At 37.1% G+C, this 27,284-nt stretch overlaps 1 protein-coding gene and 1 long non-coding RNA gene across 5 annotated transcripts in view; one reads left to right on the top strand and one right to left on the bottom strand.

The window, feature by feature from the left end:
- Positions 1-505: 505 nt before the first annotated feature.
- Positions 506-27,106, bottom strand: LOC101682082. The gene is made up of 3 exons (XR_200873.3): positions 26,877-27,106; positions 23,621-23,753; positions 506-856 (listed from the first exon to the last, which is right to left on the bottom strand). It is a non-coding gene; the product is annotated as an uncharacterized LOC101682082 (long non-coding RNA).
- The window catches only part of MIA2 (MIA SH3 domain ER export factor 2), a 79,005-nt gene continuing 58,461 nt past the window's right edge, over positions 6,741-27,284 (top strand). Inside the window, exons 1-6 of one of the 4 annotated variants that reach the window (XR_006602843.1) lie at positions 6,741-7,031; positions 9,403-9,536; positions 12,018-12,104; positions 15,285-16,512; positions 22,276-22,479; positions 22,586-22,686. Coding sequence is in view for 3 of the 4 variants with exons in the window: in XM_004773297.3 (XP_004773354.1) it covers positions 6,917-7,031; positions 9,403-9,536; positions 12,018-12,104; positions 15,285-16,512; positions 22,276-22,479; positions 22,586-22,686 (1,869 nt within the window). In the remaining variant the exon portion in view is untranslated. Of the gene's footprint in view, positions 7,032-9,402; positions 9,537-12,017; positions 12,105-15,284; positions 16,513-22,275; positions 22,480-22,585; positions 22,687-25,088; positions 25,242-27,284 lie in introns of those variants that run through there. The other 3 variants (XM_004773297.3, XM_004773295.3, XM_013046244.2) reach the window with 3 other exon arrangements.

The raw sequence follows: 27,284 nt of genomic DNA on the forward strand, positions 1-27,284 counted from the left end.
CCCTAAGTAAGCATTTTAAAAAAAGGCTTATGAAAAATTTCTCAAGACCATCAAATTTTAATTTTTTCTGGAAATAATTTGTATTGCTTTACTTTCATTTACTTAACATGACCTAAACCAAACTCATGATCTTCCTCCACCTCTCTAACAATCCTGCTCCTCTCCCGTGCTCCTCCTGTCTTAGTTAATGGTGCCACCATATTCCCTCTCAGTTTTCCAACTAGGAAACAGAGTCATCCTTGACATTTCCTTCTCCCTTGCTTCACAACAAATTTATCACCAATCCCTAATCATGAATCCTGAATATCTCTTTTATATTCTAGAAATGAATTGTCTTGTTTGTCTTGGCTCCTGTAGATTATAAACTCCATGGGGGCAAGGGCATTGTCTATCTGCTTTATTCCCCCATGTGTTCCACATGCCTCATACAGTATCTGGTACATTGTGGACACTCAAAAGCTATCATTAAAGAAAAGAATGAATGCAGATTTTATTTTATGTTACTATTTAATGGTATTTTCACATCCCAATCCCTTCTATCCAACATAATGGGATGCATCCCTACACCTTCTTTATTTATTTGTTTTCAATCTCTGGTCATCAAGTTTTAGAAATCCAGTGTGGTCTCACTAACAGAAGTTTCACCAAGTCCAATTTGATGTTCTGATTGCAGTCATCAGTGATGTTTCAGAGAATGATGTGATATGTGAGCTGGAAGGACTTGTGGAGGAAGTCCTTAAGCACAAGTCTCTCATTTTATGAGCAAAGACTTTGAAGCTCCAAGAGGCTAAGTATTTTGCTGGATCCTAGCATCAGTCCATTGAGAGAAGGCATTTATTCCTATGTCCCAAAGAATCTGGAAGAGAGAGAAGAGAACCAAGTAAAACAAGAAGAATCATAGTAGTAGATCCATTATTCTATACACCTTTTAAAGAAGTAGATAAAATAAATAAGCAAAAAGAAATTATTTATTTATTTCCATGCAGAAATTTTATTCTATATACTCTTTTAAAAATTTAGTATCTGGGGGGAGGTGTAAACATTAAGTTACTGGTATTTTTGTGAGTTAATTTTTTTCTTAAAGAAGCTTGGGGACCTGAAGTACTTAGGGACATGGACACCAAAAGAGGCAAGAAGGAAAGGGACATAAATGGGGACAGGATGGCAGCAGACAGTGAAAGAAGATGATTTTGGAAGGGATGGCATAAGAGTATGTAAAATTGACCCATATTTGTTCTTAAAAGACATTAAGCTATTGATGACTAGAAATTAATCAGAATACTAAATATGTCTGTACTCTTACTCATTCACTTACTTACAGAGCAATCTGTCAAGCATTACCTACAATGTTTGGGAATCCAAAGGTTTTCTAAAGCTTTGCTTGCTGAATATTAACACTGCTGCTACTAATACCTATGCAATGACAAAGATATATATGAGATCCAATACCTTTTGTCAAATTTTTAAAAGAAAATATAATCAAAAGGATTACCTGACTTTCTTTTTGAAATGAGAGAAAGAGAGTAATTGAGCAGCACAGTTGAAGATAAAATTTCATTTAGTCACGAGGCATAAAGAATCTTGCTCTTGAAAGTAAATCAACTCATTGATTCATTTATGAATGTATTTTTCATTCATTCAATAAAAAGTTTTTGAGTCATCTATTTATTTACTAAGTGATTTAGCCTAAGATACTAGGAGAATAAGTAGAAGTTAGCAAAGGGGAAAAAAGTGATTATAAATTATAATGATTATTATACAATAAAAACACAAATAATGCTATTCTCTTTCTTAAAACCTCCTATGGCTTCCCATTGCACTTAGGATAAAACTTATACTTATTTCCACAGCCCAAAATCCCTGCATGATTGGACCTCTATGTCTCCTACCTCATCGCCTACCACTCTTCACAACCTTTTTGTTGTCTTTTTTTTTTTTCAAGATTTTATTTATTTATTTGACAGAGAGAGACACAGTGAGAGAGGGAACACAAGCAGAGGGAGTGGGAGAGGGAGAAGCAGGCTTCCCACAGAGCAGGGAGCCCGATGTGGGCTCGATCCCAGGATGCTAGGACCATGACCTGAGCCAAAGGCAGACACTTAACAACAGAGCCACCCAGGCACCCCTGCCTTTCTGTTTCTTGATTGTATTGCCAATATATTTTCCACCTTAAAGACTTGTCTCTTGCATAATGGAATGCATCCGATATGCCTCCTTCATTTTTTTCCCCTTAAATCTTTGGTAATCAAGCTTCAGACAATGAAGTATTACCTCCTCCCTAATTCTTCCCTCTGTACAGAATGTTCTGCTTTCCTATTCCCCTACCTTAAGTAAAACATCACTCGCCAGAGATGACTTCCCTGACAACTTTATCTAAGGAGACACTTTTCTCCATAATTACTTATCACTACCTGCAGTTATCTTGTTCATTTGTTTGCTTGCTCTTGTCTGTTTTCCTTCATTAGCATGCAAGGTCCAAGAGATCAAGGACTTTGTCCTGTTCACTCGTATATCTCCAGTCTCTAGAAGAGTGTCTGATACATCTGGGCATTCAATAAATAATATCCACTCTAAAGGATGAGACTTGTATGTGAAATATTAAGCTCACTGGTACAAAATTGGTGCTCAACAAATACTAAATTCTTTTCTTATGCATAGATGGGACTAATCAATTCAATTCCCTGATCAGCAAATATCTCACACTTATCATCTTGGATGTTGAGAATGTTGTATACTATTACTCAAAAACACATAGTAAAGGAATAATGACCATGTGTGGCATATTCTCTTTTTGCTCCTCCCTATCCATTCCTCAGTCCACTGCTCCAAAGGGGTTCCCTTATTCTTTGGCATCTGGCTGGGTTTGGTCAATGGAAGTTACCATTGGGAGTTCAAAAAGTTGAAGAGTGAGGTTTTTCTAACTGAGTTCCCGATGGGCAGGCCTTGCCTATAGTTCTCTCCAGGTAGTGCTCCTTGTTCTTTCATGCCCGGAGATGTTACATCTATTGTTGGTTTCCCTGAATCCTCTCCACACGTGGTAAATAGTCCTTCCAGAAAATTTCCTCAAGCACAGAGTAGTGCCATCCCTCAAAATGGAACACTCATCTCTTTCCTGTTAGGACTCTAAAGCAGGCAGAATAAGAAAAAGCGGGCAGAATTAAAACATGGCCTTCAGCAACTCAAAAGCAACAGAGGTACAATGAACCATGGAGTGACAAGCCCGAATCATGGCCCCAAATGTATGTTTTGCCATCTCCCTGTTTTGTATCTTTGGATCACTAGTGTCTGAGGCTGGGTCCTCTAGAAGTAGATGATGAGAAAATTTGGGACTCAAAAGATCACCACTTGTGGGCGCCTGGGTGGCTCAGTGGGTTGAACCGCTGCCTTCGGCTCAGGTCATGATCTCAGGGTTCTGGGATCGAGTCCCGCGTCCCGCTCTCTGCTCAGCAGGGAGCCTGCTTCCTCCTCTCTCTCTCTCTGCCTGCCTCTCCAACTACTTGTGATTTCTCTCTGTCAAATAAATAAATAAAATCTTAAAAAAAAAAAAAAGATCACCACTTGTGAAAGGAAGGGGGAAAAGGCAGGATTAAGTAAAGGACAAAGTCAGACCACAGTGCAGGCTCTACAAATTTCCCAAGAGGGAGCTTTGGAGTGAGAAATGCCTGTCAGTGTCCCACATAAGGCTCAAATGACGCCACCTTTGTACTCCCTTGTCATTTATCCACTAGATTACACAGGAAGGGGTGTCTGCCAGAGGCTACCTGCTACCTGTACTCCCTGCAGCTGAGCAGAAGGTCTTACCTTGAAGAGGGAATATGGGGGGCCATCTCTATGTCTTCCACAACAGTTTGAATCTTAATCTTTCTTGGACTTTACCTCTCACTGTCTACCATTGGAATTGTTTTCAAAGGCTTTGTTCTAGTACCCCTGCCTATAAAAACCTTCCTGGCTTAATTAGTTCAGCTTACCCCATGTACTTCTGATCAAATTTCTATGTCTTATAAATTTCCAGAGTAACAGGCAGCTAGTTGAAAGAAATGTGTTCCCACTTTAGGAAATCTGACATACTAAGAGACAAGACACTACGATATAGTATCAGAAATAACGCAATCAAGCAGTAGAAGTATAGCATTCATGATTATGTCTTCATATTGTCATGGAAAAGGCTGCTCTGTGATATTATCTCTAAGATACTGAACATGTGGGGCGCCTGGGTGGCTCAGTGGGTTAAAGCCTCTGCCTTTGGCTCAGGTCATGATCTCAGGGTCCTGGGATCGAGCCCCGCTTTGGGTTCTCTACTCAGTGGGGAGCCTGCTTCCTCCTCTCTCTCTCTGCCTGCCTCTCTGCCTACTTGTGATCTCTCTCTGTCAAATAAATAAATAAAATCTTAAAAAAAAAAGATACTGAACATGTATGTCTTTGATGATCCATTCTTTAGCTTTATGCAGTAAGTACTCTTACTTCCTATATGGGATCTAAAGAATGCCATAGTTCTTCCAAATCAGTATTCCTGACTGAGAGTTACTATGAAATCTTCCTCCACAGCAGTGTATTTTAATATTGACACAACACTTGACCTGAAAAATACATCAGCAATTAGATAGTATCTAGCTAGCTTAATAGGACTGCCTTTATAGTGAAATTGGTTTCTTTAAATTAAATGTTCCTATCCCTTTCGTGTACCAGCTCTTCAACTGGGTCTATTAAAGAAGGTTAACATTATGCTACCACATTTCAGATATCTTGTTACATTATATTTAAGTGATGATCTGAAAATAAAGTGAGATAATCTGAGTGCATTAAGTATAAAGAAAGTGGGAACATTTCTAGTAGAAGAAAATCTCCGGGCTGGTATCTTAGGCAAAAATTTTTCTCCTGTTTTTCTTTAATTTAGATTTTATTTATTTTTATGAGAGAGAGAGAGAAAGAGAGAGAGAAAGCAAGCAGGGGGGAAGGGGCAGAGGGAGAAGCAAGCTCCCTGCTGAACAGGTAGCCTGATGTGGAACTCCATTAACTTAAAACAAAATTGGGGCATCTGGCTGACTCAGTTGGTAGAGCATGAGAGTCTTGATCTTGGGGTTGTGAATTTGAGGCCCATGTTGGGTGTAGAAATTGCTTAAAAAAAGAAATATTTAAAAAATTAAATTAATTAGTTCAGAATTTAATTGTAATGTCTTTAATATTGAATGCAAAAAGGAAAAGGAAGTTATTAAATATCTTGATATTATAAGTTATGCAAATAATTTTGCACCAAATTTTGAAGCTGAAGAGTTAATACTTTAAAAGTCTTTGACAACATAGTTTATAGACTTTTAAAAGTGTTCAAAAAACTAATCTTTTTTTTTTAGATTTCATTTATTTATCTGAGAGCGAGAGCACACAAGCAGTGGGGAGAGAGAGGCAGAAGGAGAGGTAGAAGCAGGCTCCCTGCTCTCCTGGGAGCCCCTACATAGGGCTCCATCCCAGGACCCTGGGATCATGACCCAAGCTAAAGGCAGATGCTTAACTGACTGAGCCACCCAGGAGCCCCAAGAAACTACAGTTTTTTGTGTGTGCATGTGAACAACTATACAGTGTTCTGACTGCCAGCCAAATGATCCTCAAATTCATTCATTCAGATTTTTTCTAAAGATGTAAAAATCTTTAATCTGAGAGAGGGGGCTTCTTACTATTGTTTTTGGAAAACTAACAAACAAACAAACACACTGTTTTGTTGTTGTAGTTAGGATCCTGAAAGTAGAAGTCCTTCACTTTAACTTGCTCAGGTGCGGAATATTTGCTTTGTTTCTGTCAGGCACTAGGGGGAGTACGGTGTCATACAACTGCTGTATTCCGTAAGCCTTGCACACTGTGGCATGGCCAAATATAGGGAAGAGGTACAGCAAACAAGGCGTTAGAAAAATACCCTCTCAAAGTTGAAATAGGACAACTGTGCTTTCCCAAATCTACAAAGATCAAGTGTTTAATGCCGAGAGTCCCAATATAGGGCTTTGATCTCTTTTAAGCAGCAATAACATTAGATAATATCTAGCTAGCTTAATAGTACCTCAGTTTCCTCGCATGCAAAATAGGGGATGATAACACTACCTACCTTATACAGTCGATGTAAGAGTTAAATCGCATAATTGTTTAATACCTGGAACATTCTTACCACATTTGAACTATTAATTTTTAAAAAAAATCTATTTATTTATTTGATGGTGAAAGGGAGAGAGGGCACAAGCAGGGGGACTAGCAGGGGGAGAAGCAAGCAGGGAGAAGCAGGCTCCCCACTGTTCAGGGAGCCCGAAGTGGGACTCAATCCCAAGACCCTGGGATCACAATCTGAGCCTAAGGCAGCGGCTTTAACCCACTGAGCTACCCAGGCACCCCTGAAAGTGGGATTTTTAAAAAACAACTTTCATCATATTTCAAAGTCATGCTTTTAGTATAAATTATTACTGCTTCTACATCTAACGATATACTTTCTCCACTGATAATGGTATCCGTATGCAGGAAATACTGAGTTGTATTTATTGACTGACCTACCTAAGACTTTAACATAAAGAGATGAGCTTCCTTTTTATGGAGGCCTGTTTAAGAACCGTTCTGTGGAAAGCAAGTTGCCTTTAAGTGAGACAGCTTTACATGGGTCACTTTTATAAGCCCTGAGTCCAACTAAAAATCTCTGTTAATTATTAAACTCTTATGTATTATCTGGATACCTGACACTGCAGATTGTGGATAGAGAGCAGAGAGCGTTTGTCCCTCAAGTTAAGCCTAAATGCCAGTTGAAAAATGTATTTATAAAGGGATTTAGAAAAACCTTTTTCTTTTAAATTTAGTAGACAGAGTGGGGTATCTCTTGTTTTGGCTGGTATAGTTACCGGCTAAACAATTGGCTTAAACCTTGTTTGGGATTCCTGCTTGTTTTAGCATGGTGGAGCTTGGAGTTCACAGAACTCTCCTTTTGGTAATTTCTCTGACAAAGTGTCTTGAGGGCACAAAACTGCTGGCAGATTTAAAAAAATGTGGTGACTTGGAATGTGAAAGTAAGTTTGCTTTTCTTTTTTTCCTTCTTTTCCTCTTAAACTAAGGTTCTGAAGTGACATAATATGTTATTGTGGACATGTATGAAGGAAGTAAGCATTAATATCATTGAGCAATATTTGCAATTATAAAATATACTTCCATATATAAAATGTTTGAAGCAAAGCATTTCATGATAATTTTTAATGTAAGTGTATCAAGGGGCAAAGATCAGTCTGATATATAAATATAAGAGAAATTATAAAGATATTAATCCGGGCCTCAAAAACAAATCAGCGCTTTTACTATTTTTGAAGATAGCTAAATTGATTTGTATTGATTTGTATTAAAAAGATTTCAAGCCATTTGATAGTTCTTTATTTATGAAGCTTTATATTTTTTAGTTTCTATTTCACATCAGAACTTTCTGATTCTCTTGAGTTTTCTAAAAATATACTTATTTTGTATCACCATGATTTATTATCTAAGTTTTATCAAACATTAATCATTTCTGTGTTCATTTATCATGTAAAAATAATGAAATCAGTGTTAGGAGTACATAATTTTATTTACATCCTTGAATATTAGCTTTCTCCTATTTTCTACAAAGAAAAACTAATTTTCATTTTATTGCTTACGAAGTTATTTTCTGTTATTAGCATTAGGGTACAAGATGAATAGTATCACAATATATTACAATTGTTGTAAATATGTTCTATCTCTTCAGTATGTGAGAATTATTTCTGATTTGCAACATATAAATTAAAAATGCAAAACATTATTAGTAGAAAAGTAATAATATATAAGTAAATGTTTTATGAGTAAACATTATCCTAAATCATTTGGATATATAATTTGATATGTAGAGATTTACTAGATGATATTTTATAATAGTAATAATCTTTCTTTCCCTCTTTAAAACCTCATTTTAATTTCCTTAGGACCAGACATGAAACATGGAAAGGGAACATTCAAATTTATAGTAATTTATATTATTATTTTAACTTTAATCATATGACTTAATCAAAATGTTTTACATATGTTAGTATAATTATAATAGGTAATACGGTATGTATATTACTTTATGTATTAAATGGCTAAATCTAGTATATGTAGTTATGATTATAGTTATTGAAGGTCTATTATGTTCTGAGTCTGGAGGGGTCAGAGTGTGTATCTAAGAGAAATAAAATGAAATGTCAGATAAGTTTCTTGACCTCCAGGAATTAGATCAACATGAAAAAGTAAATAGCAATACAACTTAAGGATAATAGGTAATATTGAAGTTCAGAAAAGGGGCGAACAGGCTGGACCAGTTTGGAATGTCTCCTAGAAGTAGGATATGAGTTGATCACAAAGAGAGACTGAAGGGTTTTTAGGCTTCAGAAAGAACAGAAAGAAAAATCTCAGAATATGGAAGGCATATTGCAGTGAAAATAACAATCTCAGTGCAAATCTGGCTCCACCATTTATAAAGTGTGTGACCAACTCTCTAAGACTTATTTAAAGGCTCATTTGTTGGACTGATAGAAGATTATTGATCTTATAGGTCTGTTTTAATAAAATAAAGATAGGAAAGAGTTACATAATGCCTGGAATATACAGAAGTCCCCTTTATCCATGGGTCACTTTCCATGGTTCTAGTTAACTGGGGTCAACCATGGTCCAAAGGCAGATGATCCTTCTGATGTGCAGCCAGAAGATTAGTAGTAGCCCAACTCTATGTCATAGTGCTTACCCCATGTACCTCACTTCCTCTCATTAGGGAGGCATTTTATCATCCCACATCATTTTAAGAAGAATAAGTACAGTATACATTTTGAGAAAGATTGGTCACATAACTTTTATTACAGTATATTGTTACAATTCAATTTTATTATTATTGTTGTTAATCTCTTACTGTGCCTAATTTAGAAATTAAACTTTATTATATGTATGTATACATAGGAAAAAACATAGTATATACAGGGTTCAGTACTATCTGTGGTTTCAGACAACCACTAGGTGTCTTGGATCATATCTCCCACAGATAAGGGGGACTACTGTAGTAGGTGCTAGGAAGAAAACAAATTATCTTTACCTTTCCTTTCTAATAAGAATGATAATGACATATTCCAGGGACAATGGATAGATGAACTTGACTGTAAAGGAATAAGAGGAAGTCATTTTAAATAAGGAAGAGGATCAGATTATGGATAGCCTTAGATACCAAGCCAAAGAGCTTAGAATTGATTCTGTGTGCAGTGGGAAGTCTTTGTAGGTTTTTGAGGTAATAAATGATATGAAGAAATTAGCATTTGGAAATACATAGGATAGACTGGAGGAGGGCAATATGGGAGGGGGAGAAATATCACTTTAAATTAAATTGTGTGTTTTTCTCACATGTTTACATAGCTTTAATAAGCAGAGTCTTAGCCATGAGAGATTACAGAGGACCTGACTGCCGATACCTGAACTTCACTAAGGGAGAAGAGATATCTGTTTATGTTAAACTTGCAGGAGAAAGGGAAGATTTGTGGGCAGGAAGTGTAAGTATCTAGTTTTAAAAACTGAATGTAGAATAAATGACTAGCTTGTACAGAATACCTGCTTTTCACTTCTACAGGAGCTTTAATACATTTTAAAGCACTTTACATATATAGTATATATAGTAAATATAGTAATATATGTTTAATATATATTTATATATATATAATATATATTTAAAACCCTTAACATGTTTTTTTTTTTAATCTATTTATTTGAGAGAGAGAGAGCGAGTGCATGTGCATGATTCGGGGGAGGGAAAGAACCTCAAAAAGACTCCCCTCCTGGGTGCGGAGCCCTACATGGGGCTTGATTCAGGACCCTGAGATCATGACCTGAGCCCAAATCAAGAGTCAGATGCTTAACCAACTGAGCCACCCATGCACCCCACTCTTAACATATTTAAACAAACAAAAATGGTCATGTTCAGTCTTGGTTCCAAAATTTATACAAAAGTAGTATTTTGGGAAGGCATTCTGGTTGGGATAGAGAACTAAGAGTGCTTTGAAATTATTTTTACATAGCATGCAGAGTTTTTGAAGTTAAGTTTTATATTTACTTGGTGAATAAAATTTAGAGGTGCTGGTGGAGATTATGGGATATCTAGGCAGCACCAGTGATCCCATGGTGCTGCCAATGGCTAAGTTTAAGAGAGACCGGGAAGTTTTAGTTAATCAGATTAAAAGACATGTCTTTCTGAGCACATAAAGGACTTCTTCTTTTTAAAGATTTCTTTATTTGAGAGAGAGAGCATGGGCAGGGTAGGGGTGGTGGTACAGAGGAGAGGGAGAAACAGAATCTCTGTGGAGCAAGGAGCCCAACATGGGGCTTGATCCGAGATCCCTGAGATCATGACCTGAGCCAAAGGCAGATGGACTGAGCCACCCCGGCACCCCAGGGATAGAGTTCTTATTGAAGAGATCCTCAGAGAGATGAGTAGCCTAGAGAATCAAGGTATGTGTGTGAGTTTTTCATGAAAAACAACAAGTGGGAGAGCCTTTTATTTGGCCCAAAGTCCTATTACACGGAAATTCCTAGAAGCCTAAGTAAACTCTCTAAATATGTAACAGGAAAATTAATGATTAGTGTTTTCAGTTGGAAACATGTGTATCTCTGATGGTATCATTATACTTTATAATAAAAAGATGGTATAAGCAGTTTTACTCCCATGTTGAACAAGTGTGACCAACCTGATGCATACATCATTTCCATATGGAGCATGCAACAGATTTTTCTGTTGTGTAGCCTCTGTGATCACCATTAGAAGGAGCAGGTTCTGTTTGACTCTATCTTGCTTTTTAGCATCAGGGGCTATATGACTCAACCCCTGACTGTCAATGGTCAGAATTATTTGACTTCTGCAGTTCCAAAGATTCCTTACTGCTTATGGTCTCTTACACATGCCAGTGTATGTCTGAACACATTAGAGGCAACCAATGCAGCTGTAAGATAAATGACACTATAGGTATCACAAGAGGAAAAAAAAGCATTCTTTCTTGGTTTCTGTGTGTGAAAATGATAGTTCCACACAAAAGCAGCATGTAATGTGTGGAGCCAGGGTGAAGTTTCAAGCATACTGAGCTCCATGCATTAGGTGTTTTAGTCCAGGCAGGAAGCTGTTGAAACCACACTGCAGAGTTCACCCACAGCCTATCAGGTTCTAAATAGCTGCAGCAGCTACCGAGCTGGAAGAACCACCATCGAGGTGTAGTGGTGCTGGATCACAGGACCAAAACTTGGCCTTTAAACTTTGCCGCGGATAGGAAATGGACTGAGAGTGGAGTGGTGAAGCCTTCACTCTTGGGGGACATCTTCTATGTACTTGAACTGGATTAAGAAGATCCTTATTATCAAGGTAGCTGCAGAAAAGTTGAATGGAACCAAATCCTCCTAGGAGGATGTATAGATCTCTGCTGTCTTCATGAATCCATCTTAGTCCTTCAGTGTTTAAACCTCTTTCTTCATTTTGACATCCTGAAAATGTTGAATATGTCACAGCTCCATCTGGCTTGGCTACTGCCACCATTCCTTTGCCTTTTGATATCCCCAGTTTACAGTGTAAATCTGGGGTCCACCTGTGTAAGGAAGGTCATTGACAAACATCAAAAGGAACAAAATCGGTGTGTGGGACAGTTTTCCTTCAGAAGTTTGAAAAAGTGGTCTTTTACAACTTGGCTCTATGTTCCCTCAATTTAGTACTATTCTTTTGAATAATAGGGGTGTCTGGCCAGCTTAGTTGGTAAAGTGTGCATCTCTTGAACTTGGAGGTTCTAAGTTTGAACTCCACATTGGGTACAGAGATTACTTAAAATTAAATAAAAGAATATGATTTCACTCACTTTCTTTTAGATGGTAAATGAAAGCCAATTAATGTTTGTGATTTGAGATAGATGAAAGCCAAGGATGTGGGGCAAAATTAGGCTCCATAGTTACTATAGCTTCAACCACTCCTCCTTGCTAATCTTTATTCTTCATTTTGGTAGAAAGGAAAGGACTTTGGATATTTTCCCAGAGATGCAGTACAGATTGAAGAGGTGTTCATATCTGAGGAAGTTGAGATATCAACTAAAGTGAGTATTAATAACATTTCAGTTGTTAATTTAATTTATAATTTCTTGGCTAAACAGCTTTCTGTAGTGTAAGTGTCCATTGGCTAATTATCTTGTGTAGTGAATATATAAAATAGTTGGTCTGAGAACTTAATCTAGGAATAGTTTGAGTATGTGAATAAAATGAGGTAAGACAAAGTTGATGACAGACATACTACTTTCTGAAAAATTTACAGACAGGTACTAGAGTAAAGTAGTTGAGAGCAGGATAGAGTCTGGACTGAGTTCAAAGACTGACTGTGGCCTTGTATACTTTAATTTTCTAAACTGTAAAATGAGGATGATGATTATAATAGAGTGCTACTTCATAAATTTATTGGGGAAAGATGAACATATGTAAAGCATATAGAATAGCACTTATTAAGTGCTATAAAAGTATTAGAAATTTTTATTAGTGTTATACTACTGGGACAAAATTTATTTTCCATCACTCTCTCTAGATCTCATATCTGTATAATTTCTTTTTCTGTTTAGTTTTAAATGAGCTTGATATTGTGGGGTTTGATAATGTTGGGCTTGATAATGAGAAAAAGTAAGTTTGATTAGCCTTTTTTTTTTTTTTTAAGATTTTATTTTTATTTATTTATTTGTCGGAGAGAGAGAGGTAGAGCGAGCGCGAGCACAAGCAGACAGAGTCAGAGTGAGAAGCAGGCTCCCTGCAGAGCAAGGAGCCTGACTCGGGACTCGATCCCAGGATGCTGGGATCATGACCCGAGCCGAAGGCAGCTGCTTAACCAACTGAGCCACCCAGGCGTCCCTGATTAGCCTATTTAATTCAGATTCCAGGTTAAGGACATTTAAATAAGGTCAATGTGAGATGAGTCAGCCTAATCAAGCAAACTGTCTATTATCTGGCTCTTTCTCAGCATAAATTCTGGGATTAACAGTCAGTTCAATGTATAATTACTGGTCCTGTCAGTTTTATCTCCAAAATATATCTGAAATACATTGTCTTCTTGTCATTTTCACTCTCTCCATAGCCCTAATCCATCCAAGGCCTCATCATCTCTTGATTAAAATACTGTAATATTGATCTTCTTGACTCTACCTTTGTCCTCTTCCAATACATTTTCCAAATAGCAATGGATCTCATACGAACAAAACCCAAACAAAAAAATACCATAAAACAAAAACAAAAACAAAAAAAACCAACAAAACTTCAGCTGTCATTCCTTTAGTTTAAAGCCTGTGAATGGCTTTCCAATGAACCTAGAATCAAGCCCCTAGCTCCTCACCCTGGCTCTACACAATCTGCTCCTGTCCTCCACCCCCTTCCCAATGACCTGACACTGCTCTTTCCTCACTTACTATGCTCCTGGCCACGTTCGCTTATTGACTGTTCTTGGAACATGCTAAACACTTTCCCACCCCAGAGACCCAAATAGGCTGCTCCTTCTGGTTCAAATGCTTTCCCCAGGTTCTTCACTTAGCTAGTTTCTTCTTATCCTGTCTATCACCACGTAAACATCAGTGCCTCAGAGAGGCCATCCATGATGATTCTTGCGGGATTACTATATCTTAATCACAGATTCCTGTTTATATCCCACAGCACTTATCACAATTCACTTTTTTCTTTTGTTTACTGTAGAATTTCAGCACCTGGCACAGTGTACAGCATATAGGAAGCATACAGAAGCCCTACATTCTTAGTCAAGTTCCCTGAGAAATAGACTCTGAGGAGGACTTTTGCACTCAAGAAGTTTACTGGGGATTTACTCTTAGGAATAACACCTGTGAGGGACCAAAAGAAAAAGCAGGATTGGACAGAGAAGTTAAACTGTGATGCCGTTGCTACAAAGGTCTCAGTTGATTCTATAAGGAACTCTGAACCTGGGATGGCCTTTCAAGAGTTGCCTGGAATAGAGCAAGGTTTTGGGCCTTTTTACCCTTACATTACTGGCTCATCTGGGCTGGTGTAATTTGAGCTGGGTGAGGCTAGCGTTTACTACAGATAGTTACTAACTATTCTAGGCACTTCATTCATTTAATCCTCACACCACAACACCCATATAAGATAGATACATAGGATACCATATGTCATTATCCTCATTTTATAGATGAGGAGAATGAGACATAAAAATGTCATGTAATTCACCCAAGTTCACAGAGGTGAATGTCAGGGTCAGGATTTAAACCCAAATGGTTGGCTCCGGAATCTGTTCTCAAGCACATATTCTACTGCAGTGCCTAAAACATTGTAAAATTTCAATTTTGAAGTTCAGTTTTTAAAAATTCTGAACTCTGGGGCACCTGGGTGGCTCAGTGGGTTGAAGCCGCTAACTTCAGCTCAGGTCATGATTTCAGGGATCTGGGATTGAGCCCCACATTGGGCTCTCTGCTCAGCAGGGAGCCTGCTTCCTCCTCTCTCCCTCTCTGCCTGCCTCTCTGCCTACTTGTGATCTCTGTCTGTCAAATAAATAAGTAAAATCTTTAAAAATTCTGAACTTTATTCTCATTTCATAATGATCATATCCAAAGAGAACTACATATCACTGTTTTATACCTTCAGATTAAAAAATAATAACTTTGAAAAAAAATAATAACTTTGGTCGGTAGAGTATGGAACTCTTGAACCTCTTGTTCAAGCTCTGCATTGGGTGTGAAGCCTACTTAAAGTAAAATTTAAAAAATATTAACTTCACCATTTTTCTTCTTGCTGATTCAGTTGTTCTATGAATGAAAAAGGATTCTCTACCGCAATTAGCTATATACCATATCTCAATTTAAAAAGTCTAAATGTTGTAGTGCAACTTTTAAGAAGGCCTTCAGGCTTTAGAGTCTCTGGGCTGTCTGAGCTGTGGCCATGTGCTGTGAAATTCCACTCTCAAATCACCACACAGCTGCATGTGTCTGGTTAGTACACTCTTAAAAGAAGCAAGATTTTATGGACATGTAGGCCTTTTCATCAAGAGTTTATTTTCAGAATATACTCAAAGCCTTGATTTTTCTTTTAGATTTATATAATTGACCCTGAGTCAGTTGTGATATAAATGATTGAGATTAGGAGATCTGATTTTAGTTTTTGTTGTGCTGTTGGGCTAGTTGTATGGTCTTGGGAAAATCATAGTCATCTATCTTAAGTGACTAAGGAAAAAACAAGGATTTTTAGTATATGTATGTCAATCAGTTTTTCTCTTATAGGAATCTGATTTTCTTTGTCTTCTTGGAGTAAGTTACACATTTGAAAATGAAGACAGTGAATTAAACAGTGATGATGACAAAAATATATATCTATATGAAGAAGATAAAGACCAAAAGTCTAGTGTGTATGAAAGTGATTTTCAGACAGAATCTGGATTTTATTCAGCTTCTGAAAGTACTTTGTTTGAAGATCAGTTTCCATCTTCAGAAGCTCCTGAAGATATCAGAAGTACTAGTGAATCAAAAGACTGGGAAGAATTGGACGCTGGAAGTATGAAAGAGGATTCTCTTCCAGAAGTGGATCACATCCCACTATCCTCAGCTGAAGTAAAAGGATGGTTTGGATTTGGAAGGGAACTAGCTGAAGGAAATACTTTTGAATCAGTTATTGAACCTCTACAAGAAAGTTCATTTCAAAGTAGAAAAATAGCAGGAGAAGATGAGAATGACCTAGAGGAATTAAATAATGATGAACCCCAAACAGAACAAAAGCAAGAACCTGAATTGGAATTTGATTTAGTGCCAAAGAAACAGTCTGAACTAGGTTCTGAGTCAGAGAACATTAACAGTCCTGAAGCCACTAGTTGGTTTGGGGGTGGTTTTCAAAGTTATTTAGGTTTTGGAGGTGAGGATACAGGGCTTGAATTATTGTCAAAAGGAAGCAATCCACCACTACAAGATGTTCCTAATTCCATATCATCTGAAGAAGAACCCACAGTTCCATGCACAGAAATATTAACAGAAAAAGAAGACGCAATTGCCAATGATACCTCAATTCTCAAGCCAAGTTGGTTTGATTTTGGTTTTGGTATGTTAGGCTTTGTATATACCAATGAAGATAAAATTATATCAGATGATGGAAAAAGTGAAGAAGGATATGGAGGAGATGAACATGAACAACTGCCAACAAGTAAATTTGACCCTGATAAGGAACAAGAAATAGAAACAAGAGAAATTATGGAAACTGAAGATCAAGTAAGCAAGGAAAGAGCCCCAGAGAAAACAGATGATTCTGATACCTTACCATATTTTAAAAAGTTCTTATATAATTTGGACAGTCCTTGGAACTTCCAGGACATTCCAAAGGAAACAGAATTGCCATTTTCTGAACAGATACAGGATGAAGATAATGTAATTGAAAATGATGAAACAGAACAATTTTCAGCTGAAAATTATCACACAGATAATATGAAAGCTATGATGCTAAAAAGCATATCCAGTCAGTCAGGTTGGTATAAAATATCTATAACTGTATGTGTGTATATACTTATTTATTTATAAAAGATTTTATTTATTTGACAGAGAGTGAGCACACACATAAGCAGGAAAGCAGCAGAGGGAAAGGGAGAATACAGGTGCTCTGTTGAGCGGGGAGCCTGATATGAGGCTTGATCTCAGGACCCTGGGATCATTACCTGAGCTGAAGGCAGAGGCTTAACTGACTGAGCTACCCAGGTGCCCCTAATATAATTAATTTTTTTAAACATAATTTATTTTTGTAAGTACAAATTAGATGAAAAAGTCCAGAAATCCATGTTTCTCAAAATACTCAATAATCAACAATAACCTTATTAACTACCGTTTATTAACTTCTGGTTTACTCTGGGACTAAGATCTTAATATTATAAAATAAAATACCAAGGAAGAGGAATGATTGGAGATATACAGATATTCCAAGAAGATCTTAAGATAGTTTGCAATAAGTGTTTATTTTTATTGAAGTAATATATGTAAACAGGTTTTAAAATATAATTAGTACTAAGGCTTTTTTTTGTCTTTTTAAACAAAACCAATTTTTCCCTGTGTCCATCTCTATTCTCACCTCTGTTCCAGAGACAGTAATTTCTCTTTCTTTCTTTCTTAGCCAGTTTCTTTTAGTATTTATCTCTATTTTCTGAATAAAACCTTTATATTGTTCTGCTTTGATTTATACTTGATGATGTCCTTTGACTTTCTATTTTGGTAAATGAAGATTTCTTTTTGCTCATTTACATTAACTTTTTAGCTCATTAATAACATCCCAGTATAACTATATTTGAATGGTTTTCTGTCAATTCTGGTAGCTTAACAGTAGGCAATGGAAGAGGGCAGAGTATCAGAGGATACTTCTAGATCTAGATGTCTAGATATCTAGCAATTCCTATGATTAAAAACCTGTGGATTCTATTTTAAGTAAAGAATTATATAACATGACTTTCTCACATCTCCATTCTGATGTCTCTGTGATAGATAGATTAGAAACTCTGTAAATGCTGGCTAATAATCCAGGAACGATTGAACCCTAGAATGACAGATAACCTTTCACAAGAAGAGATCAACACTGTTGCAAACTCAGAAGAAAACACATTTATTTCCATCAGAAATGGTTGATTTTCTTGAATTTCCAGAACTATATGTCATTTCTTAATATTCTCCAAAATGTGAGCTCTTTACTTAATATCCTTAATCAGAATGTAGACTTAGAGTCTTACCCTTTTCTAAATGAGAAAGATGTAGGTGTGATGCTTTTTTTTTTTAAAGATTTTATTTATTTATTTATTTGACAGAGAGAAATCACAAGTAGGCAGAGAGGCAGGCAGAAAGAGGGAGAAGCAGACTCACTGCTGAGCAGAGAGCCTGATGTGGGGCTCGATCCTAGGACCCTGAGATCATGACCTGAGCTGAAGGCAGAGGCTTGACCCACTGAGCCACCCAGGCACCCCTGTGATGCATTTTAATGGCTAAAAATATTAAAGACATGATGCCAAAGGCTAAAGAGGAAGTTATTTTGTTTTACAGTTTTTAGTTCCTAAAAGAATATTTATGAAAAAGCAAATAAGAGAAATTAGGAAGAATAAGTGAGACTAAAATAAAGCAAAACAACATCAGGTCCAGAAATAAAGAAGGTTCAAAATACAGATATACGGAAATATTTTAGAATATATGTATAGAAACTCAAGGACAGCCTGAATATGGCTTTAGTAGAATTTATTTATTATTTCATTAGTGATGCTAAGAGAATTTCTAAATATGAAAACTTCGAGAATAATCAAATGAGAATAGGGCAATTTTGCAATTATAACTAGTTTTGAGGGACTTTTGTGAAAATATTCAGAAATTTCTTTAAGTTTCTAAAAAAGATATGTCATTCTATATAAACAAATTATATTATTCCAAAATATTATGGTATTAATTAAATAGAAAATAACCTGGGGTCATGTAAAATTTGTTTTTAAAAAGGAATACTAAAAAAAATTCAGATAAAGCTACAGGTCCAATTTTTTGGTTCTTGGAAAAGAGCTACAACAGCCAAAATTTTTGGATAATTTCAACAACTCTTTTAGGAAATAGCAAATGAAAATTTGCCTTACTCAGAAAGAGTTCATGAAAAATGAATTACTGATCTTAAGTCAATATTTATGAAAGTCTGAGACCCGGGAAAACCAGATTTGCAGAAAAACTAATATACTGACATAGGTATTTACAAAACAGATAAATTAGGGAACAGTTATTTATATTAAAATATTAGTAACTTTTATAAAAGGACTCCAATTGAACTTATTTATTTTTTAATTTTTTTAAAAGATTTTATTTATTTATTTGACAGAGAGGGGCACAGCGAGAGAGGGAACACAAGCAGGGGGATGGGAGCCTGGAAAGCAGTCTCCCCGCTGAGCAGGGAGCCTGATGCGGGGAGCCTGATGTGGGGCTCCATCCCAGGGCCCTGGGATCATGACCTGAGCTAATGGTAGACACTTAACCAACTGAGCCACCCAGGCCCCCAACTGCTCAGTTTTTACTTTAATGTTTGCTGGTGGCATTATTAAATTACTGATATGAGTTTGCTTACTTGGGACTTTCATCTTTTGAACAATGCCAAATAAATCACTGCATCAAAGTGTTATGTTAAATTTGTAATTGAAAGTGCAAAATTAGACACTGAATAATTCTCTTACTAATCTTTAATACTGCTTTTCGGAACTGCATTGATACTTTCCTCCTCTTATCTTAAAAAGTAACTGAGAAGTAAATCCCACAGTTTACCTGGATACTATATTTCAGGCTAGGACTTGTTAAAACTTTTTTTTCCCTTTAACTCTGATTAGTTAATTCAATCAAATGATCAGTTTAAACTATGTTTGAAAATTGAATTGTTTTAAAATAAATGACTATTAGATATGGTATGCTTATGAATATATGATCGAACAATACAAATGTGGGAAATTTTGACATGGTACAAATTAAAGCTTTTTTCAATTAATTTTGGGGAAGGATAATTCTTTTAATTTTTAATTTATTATTTTTTAGGATTTTATTTATTTGAGAGAGAGAGCACAAGCAGGGGAGAGGTACAGAGAGAGCAGGAGGAGCAAACTCCCCACTGAGCAGGAATCCCAGCTCAGGGCTGGATCCTAGGATCCCCAGATCATGACCTGAGCCCAAGTCAGATGGCTAACCAACTGAGCCACCCAGGCGCCCCAGATAATCTTTTTAAAATGAGGGTTCTCAAAAAGATGTGCACGTGCATCTTCATTCCTAATTTGAACCTAGGTATGTTGTGATTAAAGGTATAAATCATTTAAATACTTAATATGTAGCATAAAATCAGAAAAATCAGGAATATTTTATTTGAATAAAATATCAATACTTATTTATTTAAATAAATATCAGCCTTGTTACACTGAAATTCAAAATAAAACATATTTTCCCTAATGAGCATATTATCAATTGGATAATATAAAATTTTTCTCTGCCAGTATAGATTTATGAATTCTGTAAAAAAAAAAAAAGCTGTGATAAGATTTATAATTTCTTGAGTTCCTTCTCAGAAATTTATGGCAGTTATTGAAGCAGAATGTCAATTTCATGAGATCACCAAATTAAGGAAATGTATAATTTTGCCTTTGCTATACTCATTCATAGCGTAGGAATGAAATCCAAAATACAATTTACTATTGATTTTAATTTGATTCCTCAGCACAACTTTATGCTGTTATTGGGTCTGAAGGAGAAAACAAGCATATACCTCTGTATACTCATGGAAGCATGTATTTTACTTAACAGTTGAATGAGAATATCTTGAAGTTTTTTACTTTTATATTCTACTTAAAATATCTGTATTTTCCCTCTACTGAGCCAACATAAACATATAAAACATTATTTTAATGTGTTAATCTTTGCTTAATTGCTAAAATAACTTAAATAGTGATAATTTGCCCTGGAGGGGCATCTGGGTGGCTCAGTGGGTTAAAGCCTCAGCCTTCGGCTCAGGTCATGATTTCAGGGTCCTGGGATGGAGCCCCACATCAGGCTCTCTGCTCAGCAGGGAGCCTGCTTCCCCCTCTTTCTGCCTGCCTCTCTGCCTACTTGTGATCTCTCTTTCTTTCTCTATCAGATAAATAAATAAAAATTTTAAAAAAGGGTAGGCTGTAGATAGTATAAATAATATTGGTCATTTTGACTCCTGGTTCTTTAACAGATAAAGTAAGAGTAATCTATCTTACCAATTTTCTTGAATGGCAGCGATATACATTTTTCAATGACATTTAAATATTACACTTCCTAAGGTAATAAATGTATCTAAGAGGAATGAAATTCTATATAGAGATATTTAGTATCTTACTCTTGGTAACAAGCCTATTAGCACAATAGAGTTGTTGACAGTTATGTTAGTTTTTTTTTAAAAATAGTTTTTAGGACAAGAAAACGATGTAGAGAATACAATTGTATATAGTTTTAAAAATTCTTCCTTGGTAAAAGAGTAAAGAAAAGGCATAGGCTGAATAATGACCATTCAAAGATGTTCATGTCTTACCAGACCCTGTGACTATGTTACTGAACATGGCAAAAAGGACTTGAAGATATGAATATATTAAGCATCCTGAGATGGAGAGAGTATCCTAGTGGCCCCATATAATCACAAGGTCTGCTAAAGGTGGAAGGAAGGAGCGTCAGAGTAAGGGAGAGTGCTATCTTTGAAAATGAAAGAAGGGGCCAGGAGCCAAGGGATGCAGATTGCCTCCAGAAGGTAGAAAAGGCAAGAAAATAGATTCTCCTCTAGAGCCTACAGAAGAAACACAGCCTTGCCAACACCTTGATTTTGGGACTCCAGAACTGTAAGAGAATATATTTGTACTGTTTAAGTCACTGAGTGTGTGGTTATTTATTACATTAGCAGTAGGAACTAATGCAGGCTGCAGTTTATAATTTAGTGAATTCTTTCCATTAAGAAGTGTCATGGGGCACCTGGGTGGCTCAGTGGGTTAACCCTCTGTCTTTGGCTTAGGTCACAATACCAGGGTCCTGGGATGGAGCCCCACATTGGGCTCTCTGCTCAGCGGGGAGCCTGCTCCCCGCTTTCTCTCTGCCTGCCTCTCTGCCCTGCCTACTTGTGATCTCTGTCTGTCAAATAAATAAATAAAATGTTAGGGGCGCCTGGGTGGCTCAGTGGGTTAAGCCGCTGCCTTCAGCTCGGGTAATGATCTCAGGGTCCTGGGATCGAGTCCCGCGTCGGGCTCTCTGCTCAGCAGGGAGCCTGCTTCCATCTCTCTCTCTCTCTCTCTCTCTCTCTCTCTGCCTGCCTCTCCATCTACTTGTGATCTCTCTCCATCAAATAAATAAATAAAATCTTAAAAAAAATAAATAAAATGTTAAAAAGAAAAAGTGTCACAATGACCACGAAAATTCAAAGAATGGTCTGCTTAAAAAACAAAAGGAAAGCCCACAACAAAGCACGTATTAAAGGAACTCCAGGGGTGCTTGGGTGGCTCAGTTGATTGAGTGTTCAACTCTTGGTTTCAGCTCAGGTCATGATCTCATGAGTTGTGGGATTAAGTTCTGTATTGAGCCCCATGTGGAGCCGTGTGTGTGGGGGCTTCCCACTCAGTGGAGAGTCTCCTTGAAGATTCTTTCCCTCTGCCCCTCCCCAAATGCATGCTCATGCTCTTTTTTTCTCCCTTAAAATAAATAAATCTTAAAAGAAAAACCCAAACATTTCTAATTTTATTTGCAGATATGGCTTCTGAATTAGAATCACCCAGGAGAATTCATAAGGAAGTACTTTTCAAAACTCCATCTTCTAAAAATAATGATGAAAAATCAAAAACATTACTAGGTACTGAAGGATATACTCAGGCAGAAATAGACAGATCTGTGGAAAATAACCTGCCAAACAGTCAAATGGTTTCAACTGATTACTTTTTGTCTTCTCAAGAAGGTAAGAAAAAAGTTATTTGTTCTCTAATGCAGCAATTAAGGCATTAATTAGATTTAAAAGTTACCTCACATCAGGTGTTGACTTATTTTTATTTATAAATTGACAGAAGATGCTTCTGAGTGTTGGATTCTGAAATATTTATTTCAAATTGACATTTGTGATTTTATGAGTTCTGCATTTTCACCAATTATAATTCTTACAGAAAGGGTAAGTTGACCTTGTAAATCTTTTGCATTAATTTTATCTATTTTTCTAAATATAGCAGTAGTTGAAAATGATGTTTGAGAGAATCTTCCCTATGCAACTGTTACATAATGTTTGTCTTTCCATGAGATCTTACCTGTAAGATTTCTCTTACTGGAATGTTTTGTTGCATGGATATTGTTAAGGATTTTTTTTTTTTTAACTTTTCCTTAAGTTTGTTGATCTTCAGCAAACAGGTAAAGACCAAATGCAGGCCTGGTCAGGAAGTTATTGCATTAGTTTAGGAAATAAATGGTGAAGGTCTAAATCAAGGTATATAAACTCAAATGAAATGAATTAATTAAAGATGAGAATTCTAACCAACAGAGTGTGTATGCTTTCTCCAAATGATGTAGCTACTATTTATCTTTAGCCTGGTTTGGCCAAATATTTCTTCTCTTTCTTTCTTTTCTTTTCTTTTTTTTTTTTTTTAAGATTTTATTTATTTATTTGAGAGACAGAGATCACAAGTAGGCTGAGAAGCAGGCAGAGAGAGAGGAGGAAGCAGGCTCCCTGCTGAGCAGAGAGCCGGATCCTGGGATCATGACCTGAGCTGAAGGCAGAGGCTTTAACCCACTGAGCCACCCAGGTGCCCTCAGATCTTTTGATATTTCAAGATAAGCTGGAAATCTGGATATTTTGTGTGAAATCTCTTGATTTTGAATGCTGGCAAATATTCATATTAAAAGGAAATACCATACAGATCAGAAAAAATGTTCTGTGGATCAAGTTTGGCCCACCAGACACATTTTTTAACCTTTGGTCTAATAGCTGATGGTGGTTGTTAAAATGATTGGAAGGAAAAACTAGATAGATCTTTTGTAGATAGATTTCATTGGATTTTATGATTGATTGAATGTGGATGGAGAGGAAAATTAAAAAAGTATAGATAACTTACCAGGTTTCTAGTCTGGGTGACCAGGTAGATGGTGGTGACTATGATAAGAGTCTGTGAAAACTGTATCATTTTGCTTTCAGAGGCTTCCTCCTCACTTTATTTCTTTGCTAAGGTTCTAGAGAGTTGATATTACCTGTAAAATAAGCCCAGAGAAGTGATTAATTTACCCCATATGAGTTGGTCTTAAAACTGATTAAAAACTTTACTTAGAAATCTGCTCCATCATGAGAAAAGAAGAACAATAATGATTATAAAATGTTGTAATAAAACTTTCATCTCCTCATGGAATTAATTCTATACTGATATGTCCTATTGACACATCCCTCCCCCCACAAATTATACTAGTGAAGATACTAAATTAAAAAATAATAATTTATTAACCAGTATGCCATACTCACTTCTCATATAAAGTACTTATTTAATAAAGGCTATGAATTGACACAAATTCTTCATTTCCCTGCATTTATTTCACCTGTATGGCCTTAAGTTCATGATGTTTGGACTAAATGTTCTGAAGAATTCTTGCCAGACCTAGAATTCTAACAATCTAGTGCATCTACTAAGCTCCCATAATATAGCTTTTGAATAGCTGGAAATTTGAGCAATTTTCCAGTTAAATTTACGTGAAAAGTTTTCCTTTTCTTCTGAGTAAATGTTTCAGGTAATTGTTTCTATTTGCTAGTAATTTCAGTTAGATTTTGTACACAACATACTTTCTTTGAATTGTTTAAGTAATAGGAATTAAAACTGCTTCTTATCTACTTTATAACTGAGGAAGTCATTTGAGTTCTAACATTGATCTGTTCTTAATTAGAATGCTTCATTTATATGTGGAATTAACAAAGGAAATTACCCAGCTCTTGTTCAGCAGGTAACTCCTGATTCAATATGTTCTGAGAACAACTCTTACATCACTAGTACAGAGAATGAAAGTGTGGCTCAGCATGTTTGGTTTTCTTCCAAAGGACTAGATTCTATAGCCCATGACATTGCCTGTTAAATGGGTGTAACTAGTAGCTACAGACTTTCAACGGGGCCCTTCCTAAGGGAAATTAGTTTCTGGGTTGTGGACAAGGTTTACTTGTTAGCATGTTTCCAGTGTTCTTGGATGCTTCCTAGTAGCTGTCATTAACACTGAAAACATTTGCTCTCCAGTTCCCTTAAAGTAGGTCTACATAAGACAGCAAAATCCCATGTCTATTTGAGAACAATCTTTGAATATCTTTTACATGGTAAAAATCATGTATTTTATATGAATAGACTATCAAACAAAACATTTAATTTTTATCAGTTATTAAGTTCAGTATATCTCTTTTCAATCGCAATTTTTATGAGGATAATAATGTGTATTATATGTTAGAAAAAAAAACATATTTAATCAGGAGTGACGGCCATGAAATTGGCTTCTGTGTTGGTAGTCACAACTCCACCTACAGCTCCCCTTTACCACACAAGTGTCAAAACAGGATCACAGTCTGTGTGGAAACAGGAGTGTAGCAGATGTATGAGAATCTGAAATCTTTTTCAAGGATATGAGGTGCTTAGTAGAACTTTATTTACATGTTAAGATATTTTAACATGAACTTTTTAAAAAATGGAATTGAATGATCTAGAGGAAGAGGTAAGTTTCTATATGACTATTAAGTGTATAGAAGAGAAATTAGGTTTGAATCTGGCACTAAGTTGAAATTTTACTGCCTTTTGTTATGGGGGAATCTTTTAGATTTTTTAAAATTTCATTTATTATTTTGTCCCTAATCTATGTTTTTATATTTGGAATGGAATGATTGAAAAGTTGGAAAAGGGCACAGACTGCCTTAGGGTGGGCAGAAGGATTAAAAAAAATGTTTTAGGTTATAAATAAGTCCTGAAAGTTGAAAATGATTCTAGAGTTTTTTGAAAATGTTTAGACATTGAAGAATTTTTTTATCGATACAGTACTCTAATTGATATACATTGTTCTATGACTCTGAAATTTTAAATATAAAATGTTATGCTTGTTTTGACTTTAATAAGCTATTCACATAATTTCAATGCACACTGTCCAACTTATAGGAAGGTTGTATAATACCTTAAAAATGGAGAATTATTAAGCAATTTCTGCTGCGTTCTGATACTGATAGTTCCTGGAAACTCTGAAGGCTGATGTGGCAAAAGAGTGCACTTTGAGTTCCAAACAACTAAGGCCCCATTTTAGTCCTAAAAATCAATTGCTGTGAACCTGGGCCTTTTAAAAATTCTTTTAGGGACAACTGTTCTGTTGCTGACAGTTTACATTTGGGAAGTTTCCTAAGGATTTAAGATTTTGTTCAACTATTGAGTTCTCTTGAGTGATTTATTTAGGAAGAAGAATCTGCTTCCTTTTGTTACTTCACCGAGGACTTGTAGCAGGCTGAGTTTGTTGAGAATTATGGCTGGCAAGTAAGCCTTACTTGCGGGTTATCCTTTACACCTATGTCAGCTAAAAGTCTCCCATGAACAAATCCAGCACTCCATACCTTATTCAACAGACCTAAGAATAGGGTCCTAAATTTAGACCATAAGGGGCTACTTTTAGCTCCTCTTCTCAGAGGAGAACAGCAATCGCTCAGCCAAAGTCCACAGGGGTTTGCTTTAGCGTTTGGGTGACTAGGAGCTCCTGGAATTTAAGACAGTTCTGCCTAGCAAGTGCCCAGGTAATTTAGGTAGAAGTGAATAAACCCCTGCAATCCTCCTGCGTGGGAGAGGTTCAACTGTGCCCAAACCACAGCTGACCCGCGACGCCTTCCTGTCCAAAGTCCGAAGTCCGGACGCGGTTGGCAGGACGCACAGGCACGGGCCCTGCAGGCCATTTTCTCACTGGAATGAAGGCGGCGCCGGTTTCCTTGGGCTGGCAGCATCCCCCCGGGATACGCTGGGCTTCAGTGGGGTGCAGATAGGCTCTTTTTTGTTTTTTAAGTTTTTTTAAAAAATTATTTATTTTTTAAATATTTTATTTATTCATTTGACAGACAGAGATCACAAGTAGGCAGAGAAGCAGGCAGAGAGACAGAGAGAGAGGAGGAAAGGCTCCCTGCTGAGCAGAGAGCCCTATGCGGGGCTCGATCCCAGGATCCTGGGATCATGACCTGAACCGAAAGCAGAGGCTTTAACCTACAGAGCCACCCAAGCGCCCCGGGCGCAGGTAGGCTCCTAACTGACAGCGAGGGAAAAGCGCTGGGGGCTAGTACAAGACCTGGCCTCCACCCTTGGGTCGAGGGGGCCGCGCTGCGCTCACCCCGCGGGGCTCCACGCCTAGGGGCCTCTAAGAAAAGCCTCACCGCTACCGCGGCCACCTGACATAAGGGGGTCCTCAGCCACTGCCCTAGTCTTCTGGGCAGTGCGGCCCACACCACAGCGCAGAGCCTGAGGCCCAATCCCACGGTCTCTGCCTCGAGCCCCGCGACTACCAACGGTCCTGGGCTTCGCCAAGTCCCGCTCCAGCCCCTTTAAGAGCGCGAGGCAAGGACACGTCGCGCGAAGAGGGAGGGGAAACTAACCGCGTCCTCGTGTCCCCGCCTCCCCGCGCCGGCCTGGCCGAAACCAAACCGAGGGGTGGACCGCGAGGAGAGGGCAGGTTGCGGACTCCTTGCGAGACGGGCTTGGACCTTCGGATCTTCAGGACGTAGAGCATAACTAGGGGCGA

This window comes from Mustela putorius, unplaced genomic scaffold, assembly GCF_011764305.1.
Source record: "Mustela putorius furo isolate JIRA1106 unplaced genomic scaffold, ASM1176430v1.1 tig00003898_pilon_pilon_pilon, whole genome shotgun sequence".
Classification (NCBI taxonomy): domain Eukaryota; kingdom Metazoa; phylum Chordata; class Mammalia; order Carnivora; family Mustelidae; genus Mustela; species Mustela putorius.